The sequence below is a fragment of the Falco naumanni genome, chromosome 4, assembly GCF_017639655.2.
Source record: "Falco naumanni isolate bFalNau1 chromosome 4, bFalNau1.pat, whole genome shotgun sequence".
Lineage (NCBI taxonomy): Eukaryota > Metazoa > Chordata > Aves > Falconiformes > Falconidae > Falco > Falco naumanni.
In genome coordinates, this window is record NC_054057.1 from 47,762,689 (window position 1) to 47,783,820 (window position 21,132).

A 21,132-nucleotide genomic window follows, 5' to 3' on the forward strand; every position below is an offset into this window, starting at 1 on the left:
AGAACCATGTTTACTGCTGCAAATGGACAATTTTTAACCTAAATCATGGAGAATAATATATATGCAGTAAAGACCATGAGATATGCCAGTACTTGATTACAACCAACTATCTCAAAGCTTATTCTACTACCATTACTACAGCACTCCGTGCAGCAAATGTGTAAGGGCAACTTGTATATCTGAGGTGGCTTCCAGGCAATGAGATACAGTGTGTTTCTAGAGATGGCTAGTACTGAAGGACAGCTGTCAATATAGAAGGTTATACAAATGCAATACTTAAGAACTCACTGCTCATGATCCTAAATCTAAAATATAAAACAGATAAATATGCTAAAGCAACCATTGAGTTGACTCTTGAGCACGTGTGAGTTACAAGACCTGTGATTTCTTAGACGTCTCATCACACACTCAGAGCTAGCCGGCTCCATTCCCTGACCTACTTGCTTAAGAGGTGCATATTACCAAAGCAGCAAGTGATGCACATTTGTGAGAGCCTACAGACTCCAATGCTTGTAAATGCCAAGGAAGCTTCATTTATTGTGTGAAAGCTGACTGCCAAACTCCACAAAACCGTGCTCAAATTTTCTGTTGCCCTTGTAAACAGCTATCTGAATCACCAACTCCATCCACCACTGAACGGCTTTCTCTCAAAGAGAAAATTTTAACATTTGCAGGCACAAAGCTGCAAAGGCGGAGACACTGCAGAAAGCATGGGCATTGCTCACAAGCATAAACAGTGATTCAAAAGAACTGCAGAAAATAAAATTTAGGAGAAAAATTACTGGTTTAAGATCATTGTAGATTTCTTTCTCTAGAAAGGAGGTAGCCATCCTGTGGATCCTTATGCTCATGCAATTTATCAGCAATTGAAAAGCAGCCTTCTCACAGGGACCACATCACCTGAACTGGCAAGAAGGCCAAAATGTCAATCCTTACTCATGAGGGGAAGCAGGCTAATAGAAATAGATGCCAGTAGCACCAAATCACCCCAAAACCAGACTGTATGCTCAACCTAACCTTTTTAAAGTGGAACAGCTGACACTGAAGAACCAAGCATTTTCATGCTTCACTGCTCCTCCACCCTGAAGAGAAATCATACCCATACAGAGGCTCTCCATCGCAGGAAATCGTTCACAAACATTTCAGTGGGCCACCTCAAACACATTCTAGAAACTTCAGGGTTTCTTGAGAAAAAAAACAAATTCTTTCTTGGTAAGGCAGCAACTGAACTCTGCTTGAGAAGGATCTTTGTATGTGTGTGTATGTATGAGTGTGACAATAAAGAAAATACCAAAATAAATTAATAAAATCCCATAGAAGTTGAACCTTTTAACGAAAATTAAGCAGAGTCACTTTAACTCCTCAAAATGTCAGTAACCTGACCCTCAGGACCATTCACTTAACTCCTTAATTACAGACTCTGTTCCTGTAACTGAAATCTAATTAAATTCAATCCTGTGATTACCCAGAACTCAAAAAAAGATAGTGAGACCGCATCTGAAGAGAAGCCACTGCAAGATCAAATGTAGTCTCTTACCACGTTACCCTTTTTCTCTTCAGTTTTCCTTATCAACAATACTTAGTTTAAGCTATTTATTCAGAATAGGAAGGACAAATACCATCACAGACCCTGCAAGTATCCACAGGCAAAGAAGAATTTGATTCACAGGGACCTCCAGCGCCAATCGAAAGGTTCAAACAAAATCTGCTCCTGAAGACCTAAAACCCACCATTTCAACAAAATACAAGGCTGAAAACTCATGTTCTATATTCCCACTGGAAATACGGTGCACATTCTCAACAGCAAGGAAATCACTCAGCAGAGCATTTACCTACAAATGGCTTGAACTTCACTAGAGCTCGTTCAAACCACAGCACAGCCAAATCTAGGGAGCCTCTCTGACAGATGGTCAGGAGGGGCTGTCACTCCCTCAGGCACATCACTCGGCAGGGACACCATGAAGGGTAATGACACATGCTCAGGCTAAGGAAGCATGAGGTCCCCTCTGGCCTGGACGCCACTCACCCATGCAGCACCTTCCTCCAAGGGTGTCACTGCAGAGTGACCCAAGTGACATCAGTGACGTTACACACCTCCAAAGAGCAGGCTTTATGGACATGGCCAGTCCCCTGTAACGGCTTAATACAAATACCTCTTGTCTCTCCTTCCCACCCCCATTGCCTGCTGCCTCTGCACACCAGTAATCCCCAGTGATCCAGCCATGCTCAGAGCTGGGACCTGCACAGGGTCACCCTTAGGCCACCTCTGTTCACAGTGGAGAGCTGCACTGCACAGATTTCGTTACATGACGTGTATCCACTGCAGGGCTGCTACTTGAAGAAACTGCAAGTCATATAATGTTAAATGTATACCATTAAGACTTTAGCTCCAGAATTTGACAAGTAGCTGTACTGGCAGGTCACTGCCTGGACATAACCCTGATGATTTCAGGGTGCTTCTACCCAGTTTCTACCCAAACATGACCCTGATCACCTAACACACCACAACAGAGCAATCACTCTCCTGTAGAGAACTGGTGCCATATATTCTCATCCCCAAAACTCAAAAGTGGTTTTATATTTAGTAAGTGTGGCATTCTCACCAGTACAGCAGAAGCTGAGTTGAGACTAGATGCTCTACTTTCAGGTTTGGTATGTAAATATCAAATTCCAGACACCTAGCAGACTATTCTCACCATCCATTCACACAGCACGAACTATAGGATGTTTGCAAAGTTTTTACACCTTGCAGATGAGATACAGGGGAAAATGTGAATAGGCTTTTTAAAACAGCAAAGCAGATAAGGTATTTTCAATGGCTAATCAGGCTGGGATGACTCCTATTTATTTTTTTGTACACAGTCCAGCTGAATGTTAACAACCAAGCCCATGCTCTGTGCAAGTGTAATAAAAAGGAGGTGCTGTAAAAAAAAAAAAAAAAAAAAAGATTGAACAGTTTGCCCTGGACTGATAAAGCAGCAAGCAAACAGCACAATTGTACAGAAGCGTGCTTGGTTTGTGAAAGCAGACAGTCTACTCATGTTAGCTCTACAGCTACTATCAATTCCAGTGGAAAAAAAAAGAAAAGAAAAAAAAAAAAAAGGAATAAAAATGACATCATTTTCCTTTCCATCTGGAAACATAAGATTCAAAGGAGTGTCCTTCAACACTTTGGATCCTCAGGATATGCCACTTTCTCTTATGAAGTTCAGTTGACTCTGGTCATAGTCATGCTTGAGCAACCTGTAAATCAGTGAACATACCTGATTTTACAGGCTTTCTACTTCAGTGAAAAAGTGTATAATTGTATAATACAGTTATCTACTTATATTTTTAACTAAATTCTTTCTCCTCCTTCACATAGGTCATTTGGGAGTTTTTTTCCTGACATTGATTTCTATATCTAGCTTGCTTGGCAATAAGCTCATCCAATGCATTTTCTGTCTGTTGTTGCTGAAATGCTGACTATACATCCTCTTATCATTAGTGTAAGTGTTTAAATGAAAAAAAAAAAAAAAAAAGGTTTACTATGTGTATGGTTTTTAACAGCTAAGTTTAAAGTTATTTAATAGTGTACAAATTCAATATAAATATATCCTGGCATAGAACAGACACAAATATCCATTTAAATCATCGTCAGAACAATCTCCATTTGGAAACATATCCACTTACAAACTACAGAGCAAACAGAAAAGCAGCAACATCTGAACTGGCAGAATCCTACCACCACATACTCATTCATCACTATGCACTGCAGTTCAATTGCTTTCAATAAAACTCAACTTTTTGTTAAAAGTCCTGAGTCAGTAGCATTTGCAGGATTCCCATGACAGTACTGCTGGTAGCTGGAAAATCCATCTGTCTGCATCCTCTTCACATGGCAAGTTCAGGCATACGAGAACAGCACAATACACAAGACCCTGACTGAGTCCGGACAGAAAGCACACTGCTGTAATCACTCCTGCACACCAGCCACCCCTTCTGTTTTGTTATTGCATACTTTAAGGAACAGCTCCTGTAATCAGGATACAAGATTAATAGGACAGGACAGATTTCCTTGATTACTGTTCTGGTATAGTGAATAGCCTGAGTTTAAGACAGCAAAGCTCAAAAACAGCCTAAAAGAAAGCCAGAGACAGAAAAAAAAAAAAAATATATATATATATGTACGTAGCAGCGTAAAGGAAGAGAAGTTTATACATGATTTATAAGCACCTGCAGACCATCTCCTTTCCTCTACAACAGATGAAACAACTGCCACAACTGAAGTACTGCTTTCCCTACATTTTCTTTCCATAGCTTCGTTATGTAACTCAACAATGCAAGCGGACCAGGAAACTTTCTAAACCAGAGCTTTCAATGTGCATATAGTGCATAAGAGGGAAGAGGACACTGTTGTGCAACAATCAATTGCAAGAATCAGGAACAGCACCAGAAAAAATAGTAGAGGCTAGAAACTAGTAGAAGAGAATTAATTCTGATGAAAATTCCAGGAACACCGATGCCATTGAACAGGTCAGAGAGAGCTGTTCCCAAAGGCAGCAAAGGAAACAAGCGTCAGCACTGTTAATTTCAGAATGATTAAATCTAAATACAAGCAGCTTTTATTTTCTCAGGGGCTTTCTAATAAAGACAAATGTGTAGAATGAGGGATGTGCCACAACAACGAAGAGACACAAAACGCATGTAAATCATTAGAGGTGTTTGCTACTAGGCTTTGTTGAAATCTCTCAAGCTATCCAGTTCCAATAAATTACTTTGCATTGTATGTCCTCACGCCTAATAACAACACATTTGTCAAAGGCGTACAGAAACACTAGAAAAAAAAAGTCTACAGGCAAAAGAAGAACAAGGGTTATAATGTCATCTAAAATTATTTAGTAAATGTTTTCATTTGCATAGTCCACCAGCTGCAGCTCTGCAAAATGCTGGAGATAACATGATGACTATGACAGCTGTTAACAGAACCTGAAGGCTTCAACAAAAATGGTAATAATAAATGGCAGTTGTGCTATAGTATGTTTTTTAAAACACAAAAGAATAAACCACCACTTAGTAAACTTTTTAAAAAGCTGGTTTAGGGTGGAATTATAATTTGCAAAATCCCAATTTTCAGGTCTTAGTATAATTATTTAGTACGTACTATATCAAGCACTCCCCTGTATGCTCTCTCCAGCCCTACTGCAGCTCTGCATGTTTCCCTATCCCTAATATAGAGATCCTGAATATGACATTATAATCATGAAAGCTTACACCTACGAGGGGAAAACATGCTTTCTTCAAGCACTGCATGCAGAAGGGATTAAAAAGTTTTGGTAGACTGAGTTCCTTTTAAATCAGTATCAGTATCACAGTAGTCTACAAGCAAAGCTGAGACCAAGGCAATTAACCCCATCAATCTAAAACAAATGCATATGCATGAAGACAATTCTTTCTTACCAGCACCAGCTGAACACTATTAAAGCACTTACTGTCTACCTCAGATTTTTTTGCCCATGACCACTTTATTTACCACACTTCTGTATTACAAGAAAATTACAGCACTTTAATGAGAGAAAGAAAAAAATTCACTAGCATGGATCAATATACTCCCTTCTATAAATCTCTCATATTTAAGACAGATAACAGCACTGACTGATTGCCTTCTGGCTTCAGTGTGTCACTTAACTTCAAAAAAAGAAAATCACTATTCATAAATCACTTTAGATAGGTATACTAGAGTCAAACATAAGCATTTCCTCTGCTTTCATTCTCAGTTATAAACATTTAAACAAGTATGCAATACTGGAATCAACATCCTCACTGACAAGTACAGATTACTATACAGAAGTTTCAGCCACAGTATGAATAAATTGAAAAACTTTACATAAGAAACAGAAATTATTAAGTAGTTTAACATGATAGACTCCACATTTTTCTGGGAGGAAAAGACTTGCTTTTCAACAGCTTATTTCCACAAGATATTCCCTTTTCAGCTTGGCAAAGCATGGCATGTCTTTTCATATGGAGGCGGAGCTACAGGAGAGCAGAAGGATTAAATACAGCAATATTTTACCACATCCTTACTAGAGGGGAAAGATAGTCTTGCAGTTAACGAGTCAGCAGGTCAGCACTATATTTCCAGCTCAGTGCCGAACTGCTTGTGTGGTCCTGGACCAGCCAGCAAACTCCTGTACCTCCCTTCCCCACGCACTCCCTGGGGATAATTACATACTTGCCAAATTCATGCTACGATGTCTCTTTGCAAATTTGGGCTTTGAAGGAAGAAGGTGGCAAAGCACAGAAGGAAATTACCCATTTAAGAGGAGAAGCAACCAGAGAGCCATCTCCTTGCTTCTAGTTTGGGTGTTGCATGCTGTTATAACTGATGGGCGCATCACAGCTTTGCTGCAGTACAGACAACCAGTACAGCAAAGTACTTTTCCCTTTCCTAAGGTAACATAAAGATGCAGTGAAAAACCACAGGACTTTATGCAAGTACCCACTCTCTGCAATTAGCATCATGCTGTTGTGAAACGCAATGCACAAGGTCCTCACAGAGGACACAATGCTGCTCCCAGGTGCGTGCCCCCATTCTCCATCACCTGTAATTGGCATAAACCTACACAGCTTCCCAGTTAATGCAGGGCTGTGTTGGGAGAGCAGCAATTCAAAGGAGCCCACTCTACTCTGTGCCCCTATTTCACACCTGAGAAAGCAGCATACAGACACATACATTTCCCTTCTCAAATCACAGCATCAATGAAGCAAAACTAACTAGATATTTTCTGTATCTTCACAACTGGATTCAGGTCAATGCTTCTGAAAGGAACCAAAAGACACTGCCTCTGTTTTCTTAAATCCTAACCACAACAGTTATCATCTCCCCCACTCACTTCTACAGATACCTCTTCCCATACCTCAGGTTCCTGCACACTTGGAAATCTGTTAAAATGGAGTAAGGAAAAGTTGTCACGCAAAAAATACCTCTCAGTTTTTTACAATGTAATAGTAAAGTCACATTAAACTTCTCTGCAGACACTCTGATTTGTGAAGTACAGCTGAGTGAGTGAATCCCTTAACTGTTCAGGGACACAAAACATATGGTCTTCCCTAACAATCTGTACAACCTGTATGCATAATCTTACCTCCACGTTACAAAGAAAGGCAATTTGAAGTAGTTCATCCTATAATGAAGGCAAGCTATAAAACCCATTAATCTACTCGAGAGGAATATGCCACGGCAACCCAGCCATGCTGCAAGGTGCTCCACTCACCTTGCAGCAGAGCTGGTGCCTGTGCAGCACACAGCAAGCACAGCTCAGCAGCAGCGAGTCTGGATACAACTGTGAAAATTCAAGTCCACAGCAATGACCATGGCAAAAATATGAGTAAAGATATGAAGAGGAAAAGCCTCCATACTTTTAAACATTTGAATTTCAAGTGGATTTATCAGCTGATTTCCAAAGACTTCCAAAACGAACAGCTCCTGTGCCAGTGCACAGCTAAAAAATTACTTGAAAAGTGCTATGAAGTTCTTGCTAAATAGTGTCATCACCATTAAAGTGACCTACGTACTAATAAAGCACAGATCTAGTTTTAATTAGTGGAATTCTATACTTAACATAATACGTGTTTAAATCCATGCTTAAAAAAAACACTGAAGCAGTAGATTTTATTAGTTCCACTTTTTCCTTCTGCCTATTTACATTTATTTCAAAATTACTCTAATATTTTGGTTTTCCTTCTCCACTTAACATTTCGAAACCAGCAGAGCCAACTGAAGCTAAAAGCCTTGTCCTGCTGCTGGTGTATCACCAACAGATGTTCAGAGCACTTAATTGCAAGGCTGCAATCTGCTCTCTGAAGAAGGCTGGTAGCAGGTGCGATGATCTGGTCTGCAGATCAAACTACATATAAAGATGCAAGAGGGTCGGGGGTAGGACTCCACCACTTTGAACAAGCAGGCCTACAAATCCAACATGCTATGTAACAGCAGAGGAAGGCAGAGGGGAGCTACAAAGTTAAAATAGAAAAATCTTGGCATTTTTGAGTTCAGTGTCCGATTTTACAGCTTTTCACACACTGCAAAGCAAGCAGGTAAGCACAACAGCAGGCTGACTCCCATTTGCTGTTGATGTTGAGAAAGGTAGAATTTGCAATTGCAAAGAACAGACCCTCCTCTTTACTGCATCTAGGCACAGTTTACAACTCTGAAGCCGTGTGGTCTTCACCGAAGGCTGGCTTTCTGAGCAGCGCATCAGGTGAAAGGCAGGCTGCAAAGAGCTGTTTATTACAAACTGATTTCAGATCTCTGCTCCTCTTCTCAGCTTGTAGCTTACGCTGCAGAATAACACAAAACACAAAGTGAATTATTACATTCTGCACTTGAGTTCAGAAAGGAACAATGCAGTTTTTGGAAAAAGCAACAGGGAAATTCTGGATGTAAAACACCACACTTCTAAAAGAAGAATTCATTATGGAAATTTTTTTATTATTATTATTTCAGTATCACACACAACTTTAATCTCCAAAAATAATCAAGGAAAAATTGTATACTCATTGTGTCTTAAAATGGATCTCTATTCACTATGTCTTTGGCATCCACCAAACTTTGGAAACAAAGCCTTTCAGAAGGCAACCAAATACTGGCACACTGAGTCCGAAGCAACTTGTGGAGGCAGCTAGAGTTAGAGCAGTCTTTACACACTGTCTAATCACAGATATAATACATGGTCTAATAAAGGGAAATAGACCAGCCATAAAACAAGACATAAGTTTTACAAAATCAGCTATTATGATTTACAGATTCAAAATCGTTTAATAACTTTCACATAAAACAAAGGAAAAAAATCCCTCTTTTAATTGTGGTCTGCTATGAGACCAAGCAAATGCTGAGTTATGAAATGGAAGTAATTCCAAACAAAATAGACCATTCCTACAAACGGGACTCATACAAGGCTATGGTAAATATTTAACCACTCAAATCAACAGAAGAGTAGCATTCATGCATGAGCAATTACAGGCCAACCTTGAGAACATTTTTAGAAAGGGGACTCCCACACGGGTCTATCTGATCACCCCGTACAGCCTGCAGGAAGACATCAGACCGCTGCCCAAACTTTTCCTTAACAATTTAGCTCAGCACTTCTCCTACAAGTCACTGGCCAACAGAAAAAAACCACTATGAAAAGCAGATTTAGACTCAGTCCAAAATACACGATTGTCCAAAAAGGTATCTCAGAAGTAGATTTATAATACAATTCCCTTTAGCAGCTTGTTTAGACTTCTCCAGATGCTAAAAGGTAAACAGCAGTACATCCAAGCTAATTACTTCATATTCAAATATCAAAAGAATATTTAACTCGGCACAAATTAGCTTTTCATACAAGCTAGCTCCCCTTTGCTGCTGCTTTCATTCCCCAGCTAGGGAATTCCACCAGCAAAGGAAAATTCCTACCTCCACAGAGACAGGGCAAGAACCAGAAGACTTTTCAGCGAAATATTTTATGAACCCCAAAAGATACAATACTGGATACTCATTATCTGTACATTCCAATTTAGCAGGGGGCTTCAAGCTAACAACAGTTATTTTGTGGCAACGCCAAAGCAACAAAATGGTCATTCATACTAATAAAAGAGAAATTTATAAGACACTGATTACAATAACATTTCACGCATATTAACATCTAGGTTTAGCATTATGTTCTGAAGTGATTGCTGGGCAAGGGTGAGACTACTCCCTTGCCCCATATAACCACAAGTTAAATGCACTGTTTTACATGCAGAGCCTAACATTTTCTTTTTAGACCAGGTTAGCTAAGTCTAGAAAATATAGAAGGTTTCCTCTTTAATCAAATGGCAGCACTTAAACATACAAATATTTTGCATAAAGTTACAGACACTTAAAACCACGTTCACTAGCTGTTTTACAACACAGAGCCTACACTGACAACTCCAAACTTAAAAGACCTACTTATTTCCCCCAGTCCACTTTTTGCTGCAATTTCTTAGCTCAGACTTAAAATTTTCCAGAATTATTACAGACCACATTTATTTGTGCTATTTTGCATTTGAAGAAAAACTAGAAAAAGCAATAAAAGCTGCTGTTAAGAAAACTCAGTGAGAGCAGAAAACATCAAACCTATCTTCCCAACTCAGTATTCCTAACGCCAGAAAAAAAATCTGTTCAGTATAGGATTTAGAAGTGATGCTCTGAACTCAAACCACGCCCAGAAGACAGGACTCCCAGCTTGACTGAGTGAGGACAGAGGTGGTGTCCCGTGTGCTGGGGCTTTTCCTTTGCCCCATCCCCAGCCGCCTCGGACCTACAGTGCGCAACAGAAGCAGCATCTTTGTCAACATGAAACAGTTAACTTGGTACACACCCTCACCTCGATCCAAACTCGTGCTGCCACCTGAGCACTGAGCACCCTCACAGGAGACCTACAGGAGCTGGAAGCTCAGCCCAGGAGAGCCACGTCCATGGCCAGGCTGGGCTCCCCTCATCGCCCTCAGAAAGAAGCAGCGTTACTCCTCTTACCCAGTGCTCATCTCTCTGTAATAAAAGGCAAAAACATGTAGCAGAACAAGCAAGATGTATGAAGATGACTACTCTCCAACTGGTTAAATACTTACAATTGCACAATTTATTTTTTTTTAACTTTCATCACTGCCTAACATTTCAAGTTAGCAGTCTTCCAGCAGCCTGGTACTGCCAAAAGGTGGAGATAAATTCAAGGGGGGGTAAAACCCTTTCCCTCTTAATCTTCCCAGGCTGCACACAGCACCGAGTCCAGAGACTCATTCACCAGGAACAGCTAGCCACCGCAGCCCAGCCACCGCAGCCCGGCCGCCTAAATTCTTTTGGTACTTGTAGCTGGCCACTTTCCCAGCACTCACAGCTGCAGGCAAGCAGTCTTCACAGGAAGGCAGAGGGGAAAAAACTGACAGCACAAACAAATGCACACTTAAAAAAATGCAAATAACTTTTGGTACAACAGGTTCTTGGAGAGACCAAATTAAATCAAGCCTTGTTATTCCACTTAGCGGTTTATTAAAGAAGCTAAAGGTTCTAAAGCTTCCAATTTATTCTTTTTTTTTAACTGTCATTTAAGTTGTTATAGCAACAAAACTTTCAGGCTACTTGGTCTCAGAGACACTCCAACATCCCTAGATGTAATTTTTCAATTTTTATTAAATTCTGCTCCTGTTCCTTCCTGTCCAGAAGGACTCCTAGAACTTGGAGCAAAGTTGTTCTTCTCATTATATGCGCAAAGAGGTCTATCTCTGCGAGTTTCTCACAAGTAGGATATTGCTTCTGACATTTAATAGAGAAGAAAAAAAAACATTGTGTGGCCTTTGCCTAGAGGGAAGATAGAGTAACTCAACAACTTTGAAAGCACATGCAAAAAAGATGGAGTAAGGTGAAGCTACTTTTTTATTTAGTAAGTGTGGCTACATTTCTTCAAACAAACGAAAACACCTAAGTGGGTGCCACACGCAAACATACAGGCACACCCAAAAGTCCTATCTCCATTTAAAACGTTTTATGCCCACGTAATTTTTTTTTCCTATTAGTAATACAACATGAACACCAGAAACATTTAAAATTGCCATTCTGAGTCTGTAAATACATGCATACCCGGAACAAAAATCTTACAAACGTGGCCACTTAAAAAGAAAACTGCTAACGATATACCAGCTTGCTCCTCCTGCAAAGGATTCAAAATCTTGCTGCATTAGCAGCAGGCTGAGCGTGAGAGAATGTGGAAAGTATGGCCAAAAATGTGACATCGCTTCTCCAAAATAGTGTCTATTTTCCCTACCAAATCAAAGATTCACTACTTTCACTAAGCTTATTGCCCAAAAAGGGAAGCTTCCTATAATATATTCCACAAGTTTCTTTTTAAAAAGGAAGCCTTTTGGGTGACATCTGTTGTGCCACTGCGGTCAATTTCTCATCCTCCTCCTAAACTGACCACTTACCTCCAGGGCATCAAGTTATCAAGTTTCTTCCCATCTTCAGCTCTGTATATTTGTCCATACTTAATTTAGCCCATTACTATCTTCCTTCCACACAAACTGTTTCCCTCTCGTGAAAGAAAAGGTACTAGGATTTACACTTATCTATCCTTACCCCAAAAGCACTTCCTTTCCCCAGTCTCCAAGGTCAGCCAAGTCTTTTTGCCTCTCCTACAGAAGACCACCCTTCTCCCCACAGTCATTTTCCTTCTGCCATCCCCGTCTCTTACCATAAAAGTCCTGATGAGCTGGAAATGCAACAATCCAGGAGGTGACACCCACCAACTGCTCCAGCACCAGAGCACGGTGCCTGGCAGGAACACAGCCCAGCTCCTGGGGTGCTAATCTTTGCTCCTGGGATGCAAGAGTCACGCTCCCTTCTCAGGGAAACACACTTGGTCTCTATTACTCTTCCCCCCCACTGGAGACCTTGGCCCTGAGATGTAGTATGTGGGATCTAGTCCAAGAGTTTTTAGTAGGGATACATTTCTCCTCTTGTCTGGGACTAAATAGTTTATCGTGTATCACTGTGCAGTAAGAAACTGAAGTAGGAAATAAGTTATGTCATGTACCCGCTACCTGATTCAAAAAGAACCGCAGCAAATACTGCAACAAAAAAAAGTTATTAAAATTATTTCTCATTTAACAGGTATCTGGAACCAATTTGAGAAAATATCTAAGGCTATCAGTAAGTAAGTAAAAATCTGACATTGCTAAAATATTGTAACAAGTAAAATTAATGTGATTATCTCAAAAACAAAAAGGCTCTAATGCTCACTTAATTTAAAATTATTTTTCCCCAATTTAGAATTTGACTCATTTCTCTTTCACTAGTAATATTAGTAATTTTGACAAGTATTATGTACATCTGTGGTGCTGTATTTTTTTCTTTCTTATTTTTTTTTTAAACAGCACCACCGGATTATGTAACTTAGCTCAAAGGCAGTTTAGTTTTTTGGTGGGTTTTTTTCTGTCTTGCAGTACCAGACTTGCTGTGCATTACAGTAAAATGACCTCAAAAAAACAAGCAAAACATATAATGCATATTAAAATAGGAGGGGGGGGGGAAGAAATAAAGCACAGATGCCCTAAAGTATCTTGCAGAATTTTTTAATACTTTTTGCTCCACTTTTTATTTTCTTACTGCTCACAAAATATTTCTGAGTGAGAACATCTGTGCTATACTCTGGATTGATGTTAGAAGAATTCCACTTTATTTTCAATATACATAAGCATTGGTTCAGCATTGTTGCCGTTTTATCCATTCAATTTATATTTGGATGAAAAGGTTTGTTTTCCTTTGAAGAATCAGGAAATTGTTCTAAAGCTACATGAACCGTGTTCTCTATAACTAACGTCACCAGCATTTCTCCCCCATTTACTCTATCTTATTTTACCAGATTAAATGTGCCACAACCAAAAGATGTCGTAGTCTGGTACAACTGAGAAAGTGTTACTTCCAGTGGTGTTTTTATAACAGAACTAAAACATCTGTGACCGTTATAAGCAAAGTTAAAGTGTAAAAAGCTATGAGAATCAGATGGTGTTCCACTGGTGGAAGGCTGTCGCCCAGGAGAAGAGAGGCTGGCAACTCCCTAAACCCCAAAATGCCTCCAGGAACTGTTCTCTGAAGGCACTGTGCGCTTTCACAGGCTCCTCTGCCGTCACCCCCTCAGAGCTACAGGAACTGCTCACAGCAGCTAAACGATGGGTTTGCTCAAAGGGAAATCGCTCTCAAGCCACTCTTCCACAAACACACACTTCACTTTGATCACCATTACTTAAAGCCGAAATACTGAGAAACCACATAATGCCAAATTGAAAGCAATGACGTATCCCGTCCAGCTAAAGATAGGTGCTGCTCACATCAGCCAGCCACCGCAGCACCACACATACCCTTTACTGATAGCACCTTCAAAGCTGAAAGGCTCACATGCTGTATGCTTTTTACGCCCCTCTTTGTAAGCACCACAGAACTCAGCCTTCCTCTTCATTAGCCTTGAATAATCCCAAAAGCGTTTACCCTGCTTGCTCTAACAAGGGTACGGCGGCAAGAACTGGCAGAGAGGGGCTGCAGCAAAGCCCTGCCCAAGGTGCCCCTGGGCTTGTGTGGCTCCCCACCTCCGGAGCCACAGGTCCCCTCAGGCACACTGCTGCTGTTCCCATGGCAAGGGGCCTCCACAGCTGCTGCCACGCTTCATCCAAAGGTTCATTCCTACCTTCACCCTGCAACTTCTCCTGCAATGAGTGAGAGTCACCTGTATTCACAACAGAGAACAACAGGAAAGCATTCATTTCCTTGAAAAGGCATAGAAAGTTGAAGAGAAAAGGTTAAAATGGAGTTTTCCATAATGAGCAGAGGGAAATAAATCATCACTACATGCAAAACACAGCCTTGCATTTCCAGCACCAACTCCCAAACCTGCAGGATCATGCGACAGCTTTCTAAACATGAAGCAATCGTGACCCATTTCAATACTTTTCTTCCTTAAATTAGCAGCTCTCCACTGCTGTTCACAGCTTTCACCAAGCCACAGGAGAGCGAAGCTACCCATCAGCTGCCTTTCACTGCTACTGCTGCTGGGAGCCCAACATGAGCAAGGAGGTCAAGAGCCAGCTTGAGAAAATTGCCAGCAGCCCCAGGGAACCTGGGCTTTCCTGGTTGACCTCAGGTAAATCATTGAAATACTCCCCAGCCAATACCAAATGCAGAGCCCAGAGACTTCACCCTGGTGGTGTCGGCTAGAAGTAAAACAGTCAACTGGGCAGCAGGACTGAGAAGGAGGGGGGGGGTGTTGGTTCTTTTTTTGGGGGGAGAGGGTTCCTGAACATTCTGGAAACAGCCTATAAGATTTCTTTCTACTTGAAACAGGCTCCAGACTTATGCAACTATCAAAATGAAATCTAATTCTAAAAATATATATATATATATTTATGCTAAATTTATCCATTGTGGCCCTTCAGTATTTTCATTACAATTTTAAAGGGGTCTCTGCATGGGCAGTGTGGAGGACCCAGCTAAGCCTGCGTCCAAAACAGCTAGACTCAAGCAGGGAACGTGCTAAGACCAATACAAACCCCAAGTAAAATCAGCAAATTTTCATACCAATCCACGCCGTGTCTTAGGATCTATAAACAATGCCCCAGAGACAGTCATAAACAACTGTGAAACTGTTCGCTTTGCAGAACATAAAAAGCATCAAAGTCGTCATTGGATACCTGGAAGACAACCTGCTGTCCGGGAGCTGACTTTTAAGCAAATCATCTCAGCTCCCAGTTACCTGCCACTGGGAAGGGGGTGGGGGGAATACCAAAAACAGGAAGAAAAAAAAAAAAAAGCACCACACATTCACTGAGACTACTTCTCTTCTGATGAATGTCAGACATACCAAAGAGGTGGAGCTTTAAGCTCTGGGTGGCTTGAGCTTCCTAAATACAAATTATGTGACAATATGGTCATTTGACACCTGTTACCTTTGCTTACACAGCCAACTTTCCCCGGGCTCTGGTCTCTTATCAGCAACTGCCTTCAAATGCTATCAATGAGCAGACTGCAATTTCTTTTCACAAATATTAACATAGCACAGCTTTTAAATTAACAATTCAAGCATTGTTCCATACATCACAAATGCCTGAAAACTTTATCTCCCATAACATTAGGTGGGAGGTGGGGGGAAAGGTGTCTCAAAAAGGTCCTCCTAAAATCTTTTTTGATTCAGCAGGAAAACTTCTACCTACTTAATCTATAAAATTGGGGTTATATGCAAGGTCTAGGAACCTGACTACAACCTCATGGTATGCAGGACATCAGACCCAACTATCACAGAGACTGAACGATCCCCATAGGATTTGAACAACCCCTATAAATCTGTGAATTCTTATTTCATGTTCTTGTTTACCATGTTCAATTACATCACACAAAGACAATACAGCAACAACAAAAATTAAAAAGAAACATACTATGCCTACCCATTATCTATGCATGCTTATTTACACCTGCGAGAAAAAGAAGATAAAAAGTGAAACACTTACAATATCCCAAGAAACCCAATGCACACAAGGATTATGGTGACAGTCAAGTCACCAGAAAAAAAAGTCAGAAATGTCTCTGGCTGCAACTAGATCAATCCAAAGCTACAGGATGCGCAATTATTTCTTTTAGCTAAAAGGTTACCCGATACATCATTTCTGTAATAACTTTCCACATTTTAACACTGGCTTATAGTCAATCATTTCATAAACATGATCTCAACTGTGTATCTGTCTGCTCCCTTTTGGAGCAGCTCATCATCACTTGTCATTAATGTTAAGCCACTCAGGTGTGGCTGACTTCCCCCCCTCAAAATCCCTCTTACCTTCTTGCCAGCATTTTTTTATCATTAAATTAATTGCTAGGAAGCCATAAGCAGGACTACATCAACACAAAACCTGCACAGCCCCTACCCAGCAGGGTTTGGAGAACGCACCTACCATTTCTCAGGCCAGCTGACCCCTGCCCAAATTGTACTCATTTAACAGTCACTCAGAAATTGTTACAGTAGCTGCATCAGTCCAGCCACACAAACAGCATCACTAGCATGCCACCACACAAACAAGGTTTCAATAAGCATGATCATTTTTTGCTGACTCCAGTTGCCCTGGACAAGGTGGGCTTTACAAACATCTCTTATCATTTGCTTGTTCATTCCCCACAAACACAACTTGATGAAAAAATGGATCATGTTTCAGACACAAACCTTTTTTTGGAATAAAAGTAAAGGAACAGAAAGATTTCCTATACATGCTACACAGACCAAACTTCAAGCACAGCCTGGCATATTAATAACTTATTCCATATATAAAGATTTAGCATTGACAGTAGTGTTAACCCATAATGAATTTTTTGAGATTTATGAATCCTCATCAAAGACAACTGCATCCAGAACTAACTGCAGTAACTAGGTGTGTTATCTATATGCTTTTTAAGTCTAAAAATTTTACAGAGAAGAGAACTTTACTATTATGTGGATTATTTTCCATAAATATTTTTTTCCATTCTTGACATGTCTCTTCAACCTAAATAGTACCAAGCCAAACTAAAGTGAGGTCAAATCTTGACGTTACTTGCTCCTGGCAGTCCACAAGCATGATACCAGGCTGCCTCACCATGATTGCAGAGGTATGTCAGAAGCGCTCACTGTGCAGATCACTAATTGCTAATCACAACCTGGAAACCATGACAAAGCAGGAGGTAATCTGGGAACGGCTGACAACTCAGTTTGCAGAGGTTTCAAGCAGTTCTCCTGAAGGAACTGCTGTATACAGTGGATACATTTTTGCAGGATGAGAAATGCTGGTTTTCCTGTAAGTATGATAACCATAAACTTAATACAAATATTTCGAATAGTCTTCCACCAGATATGCCTTTTTTCTGTAACAGCACAGGGGTGGTGAAGTAGATTTCAGTGTCAGCTTGATAACAGCTGCCAGATTGTTATGTTCATATGCGCACACATACATTCATCCTCTCGGTTAAGGAATTACTTTTTCCCTCCTCCTGCCTCTTTCTGAAGTGAAGATTTGCTCATCTGCTGCACTAGTTTAGGGAAAAAAAAAACCCACCACCTAACTGCTATAAAAAGGGTAACCTATGAAACTCTGCCATTAAAACCATGAAATTACTACGTTACTCTACAGAGAGCTCAGCAAACAGCACCGTACATTTAATTACAAGACACGGAGGATCCATCTCCTTATTACCTAAACATTGCCACAGAAAATCTTTGGTGAATTTAAATCAAAAGTAAGGTTTGACTGTGACCATATAAGACACTCAGAGAAAGCCCATGAACTGTTACTGTTTTCAGCCACAGTATTTCCATATAATAGAAACAATCTTAGTAATTATGGCCACCTCAGGTCCACACCAGTGGCATATAGCATAACCACTATATAAATACTAATAAATAAAACCACCGTGTCATTTTAAACACAAGACCGGGAGCTTTGGTTACTAGGGGCTAGTGAAAGTCTGGCTGCACCTCTGCAAAATGTCTGTTTAGTAAACACACAGGCATGTTCAAAGAGAAATTGACATTATTTTTTCTGTGTGTTTCCAGAGGTGGGTCATTTCTTTCCTAAACAAACCTACACATTTGCAACTATGTAACCTTTCCCCGGTGACCGGCAGGCATTCTTCTCCTGCTCACTACTGCAATCACTTGCAGGCTTGACATTATACTGCAGAAGTAATTGCCATCCCTTCGTGCAATTTAACAGCTGGAAACAAGGGCGCAGTCCAGTGCCACACAAGTTACACAGGCCACAGTTTTGGAACATAACACATCAAAATAATTGACTTTATTAACGGTGTAACACCAATGAACAAATTCTGCGAACACTTCTCATCCGAACGGCCCAGTGAGGCATTCGGTGCTCCCTCAAGGGACACACTCCACTGCTCGCTGGTTTACCTTAACCAGAAAGGTACTTTTGGCCACCATCTCCTACATGCATTAACTGCCATATATAAACAGCAGCTGGTATGTAGCCACGGCCATATCCCAGTGAATTGTTTTACTCTTTTTTTCCAGCCAGACTCTCAACTGTGTTACAGGAGGAATAGTAAAAACAGAGACACAATGTGTTAGTGCTCTTCACCACCACGTTCTTCCGGATTCAAGTGCGAAGGTAACAGGAACCTCAGTTACTTTTCTCCTCCCAGCAACTGGAATTCTGAGAAAACCAATCTTAAAAATTTTCTTGGGAATCACTTCAAACCAATCAACCTACTGCTCACAGTATTCTTTCCACTGCAGGTTTCAGAGAGCCTGGCAGTTAGTATTTGCCAAAGCAAAACTTCCAGGTGCTTAAGTGTACGGAGCGTCAGGAGGGCTGAGGGGAAAAGCACGCCCGACTGCCTGCATGGATCAGGTAGAGCACAGGGGAACGGCGCTGCTCAAGTTCTCAGCCAACGACGGTCACATTGTCCCAACAAACCAGTTGATTAAAAAGAAGTTTGCAGCACCCAGAGGAAAGTACAGAAAGAAAGAAAACCACACACAACGAAAGAAGAGAAAAGCAAAAAACAAAGCCCAACAAGTCGCCTGTGGCAGGAAAGCCAAGTGTGCAGCTGCCTGCGCACCCACAGCCAGGGATTTCAACATGGGGCTGAGGGCGGCCGGCGCAGGCGGCACCGGGCTCAGCCCCGCCGCGGGCCGGGCCGGGCCGCCGCTCCCCGCGCCCCCGGGCACCGCGGGCGCTCACGCACAGGCGGAGCCGCCCCCCACAGCCCCCAGCGGCGCGGAAGGCGCGCAGGCTACGCGGGCGGCCGCGCTGCGGCGGGGCCCCCCCGGACCCTCGTCCGACCCGGGGGGGGCGGCCCGCGGGGCGCAGCCGGACGCCCCTGCGGCGGGCTCCCCTCCCACCGCCCTCCCCGCCGGGCCTGGAGGGCCGGGAAGCCTGGGGCTGGATTTCCAGCTCTCCGCGGCGAGTCCCGCCTCGGCCCCGCCACCGCCGGCCCTTGCGCCGCTTTCCCGGCCGGGCTGGGGCGGCCCCCGCGCCGACACCCCCGGGGGCCGCCACCTCGCCGCCAGGCACCGGCGAACAAAGGGCCGCGGCCCGCCAGGCGCCCGCGGGGAGCCGCGCTGGCCGCCGCGGAGGGGCCGCCCCCCCCCCCTCCCGGCTCCCCTCGGCGGCGCTGGGCACACGCTCCCCGGAGGGCTCCGCCGCTGCCGGCCGGCCCCGGCCCCGCTCCCGCCGCCCCAGCGGGGCAGCCCGGACTTTCCCCCCTCGCTTCCCTCTCCGCTCCGGGAAGCGCCATATTGATCGCGGGCGCCGCTCCCCGCGCCCCTCACCTTGGCGATCGCCTTCTTGTACCGGGTCACCGCTTGCTGGATCAGGCTGAAAACTTTCATGTTCCCGTCCCCGCAGGGCACGACCACCCGCGTCCTCCCGAAGCACACGGTGACTTTCATCCTGCGCGGCCGGGGGGCTCCCGCGTCCCTCCGGCCCCGCGCAGCCTTCCTCCTCCGCCTCCTCCTCCCCCTCTCCGCCCTCCGCCACGGCCGCCCCCCGGCGGGGCGCGGCGCTCAGCCCCCGGCCGCCGCCGAGCTGCCGCTGCAGGCGCGCTGGCTCCGCGGCCGGCGCGGCGAGGGGAGGGCAGCGCGGCCGGTGCTGCCGTGCCGAGGGAGCGCGGCCGAGCGGCGAGCCGGGGGCCGCTCACATGCCGCGGCGCTGCCCGCTGCCCTGCGGCCACCTGCTCGGCGCCTGCCCCGGCGCGCAGCGGCGGCGGGCGGGGCGGTGGCGGTGCTGCCTCCCCGCTCCGGAGGCGTGGGGCGGTGCAGCGGGGCGGGGGCAGCCGGCCGGCTCCGCGGGGCGCTGGGCAGCGCGGCCGGGGCGGGGGGCGCCGGCGGTGCCGGGCGGGGAGAGGGCCCGGCGGCCGGGGCTCGATACGCGGCGGCGGCGCGGCCCGCCCCGGCGCTGGGGCGGAGCGGAGTGGGGCGGGGGTGCCCGGACCGAGCCCCGGGGGTGTGCGGCGGCGTCCGCCTCGCTCTACCCTGCCGGGGCCCGGGACGGCAGGGCCGAGGCCGAACCAGCGCCGGGAGCCCCGCAGACCCCGCGGCCCTGGCCCCGGTGGCGCCCTCGGGGGCGGGCGGGCGGGCGCTGCCTGCTGCCCCGCTTCCTCAGTCCGGGGGGCGCGGGGGAGGCCGGCAGCGAACGGGCGCAGCGGCCAGCGGAGGGTTCCCGCTGCCCCTGCCGGCGTCTGGCGAGGGCCGCCGGGCACAGGCCAAGTCAGACGGTCTTCGTGGTCCTTCGGGTGCCTGCTAATGTAACAGAACCCGCACAGCAAAAACGGGTGCGGCATCAGTAGCACCCGCATCAATGGAACCGCTGAGCAATCTGCTGCCCAAAGCCATCAGATGTCAAAGGGTTTTACAGATATCACTCATGTTTTGCAGGGATTTTGCTGAGGACAACGGAGTTGCGCAGTCGGCCGGACGTTCATCTGGCCTGCCAGCGTACTTCTCTGGGGTAGAAATAAGTGATGAAGCAATTCAGATTAACTACAGAGTGAAGGCAGAGTTCAGAGGACAAGAAGGCAGGGGAAAAAGCTTTCTTTTTTTTTTTTTTTTTTCTTTTTTCTGAACT

General features: G+C 44.1%; 1 protein-coding gene across 20 annotated transcripts in view; it reads right to left on the minus strand.

The window, feature by feature from the left end:
* The window catches only part of PARD3 (par-3 family cell polarity regulator), a 461,704-nt gene extending 441,437 nt beyond the window's left edge, over positions 1-20,267 (minus strand). For 10 of the 20 annotated variants that reach the window (XM_040589699.1, XM_040589690.1, XM_040589698.1 and 7 more), the window contains exon 1: positions 19,839-20,266. In XM_040589699.1, coding sequence (XP_040445633.1) covers positions 19,839-19,958 — 120 coding nt within the window. In that variant the 5' untranslated portion in view covers positions 19,959-20,266. Of the gene's footprint in view, positions 1-19,838 lie in introns of all 20 variants that reach the window. The other 10 variants (XM_040589694.1, XM_040589692.1, XM_040589691.1 and 7 more) reach the window with 3 other exon arrangements.
* Between the last annotated feature and the right edge of the window lie 865 nt (positions 20,268-21,132).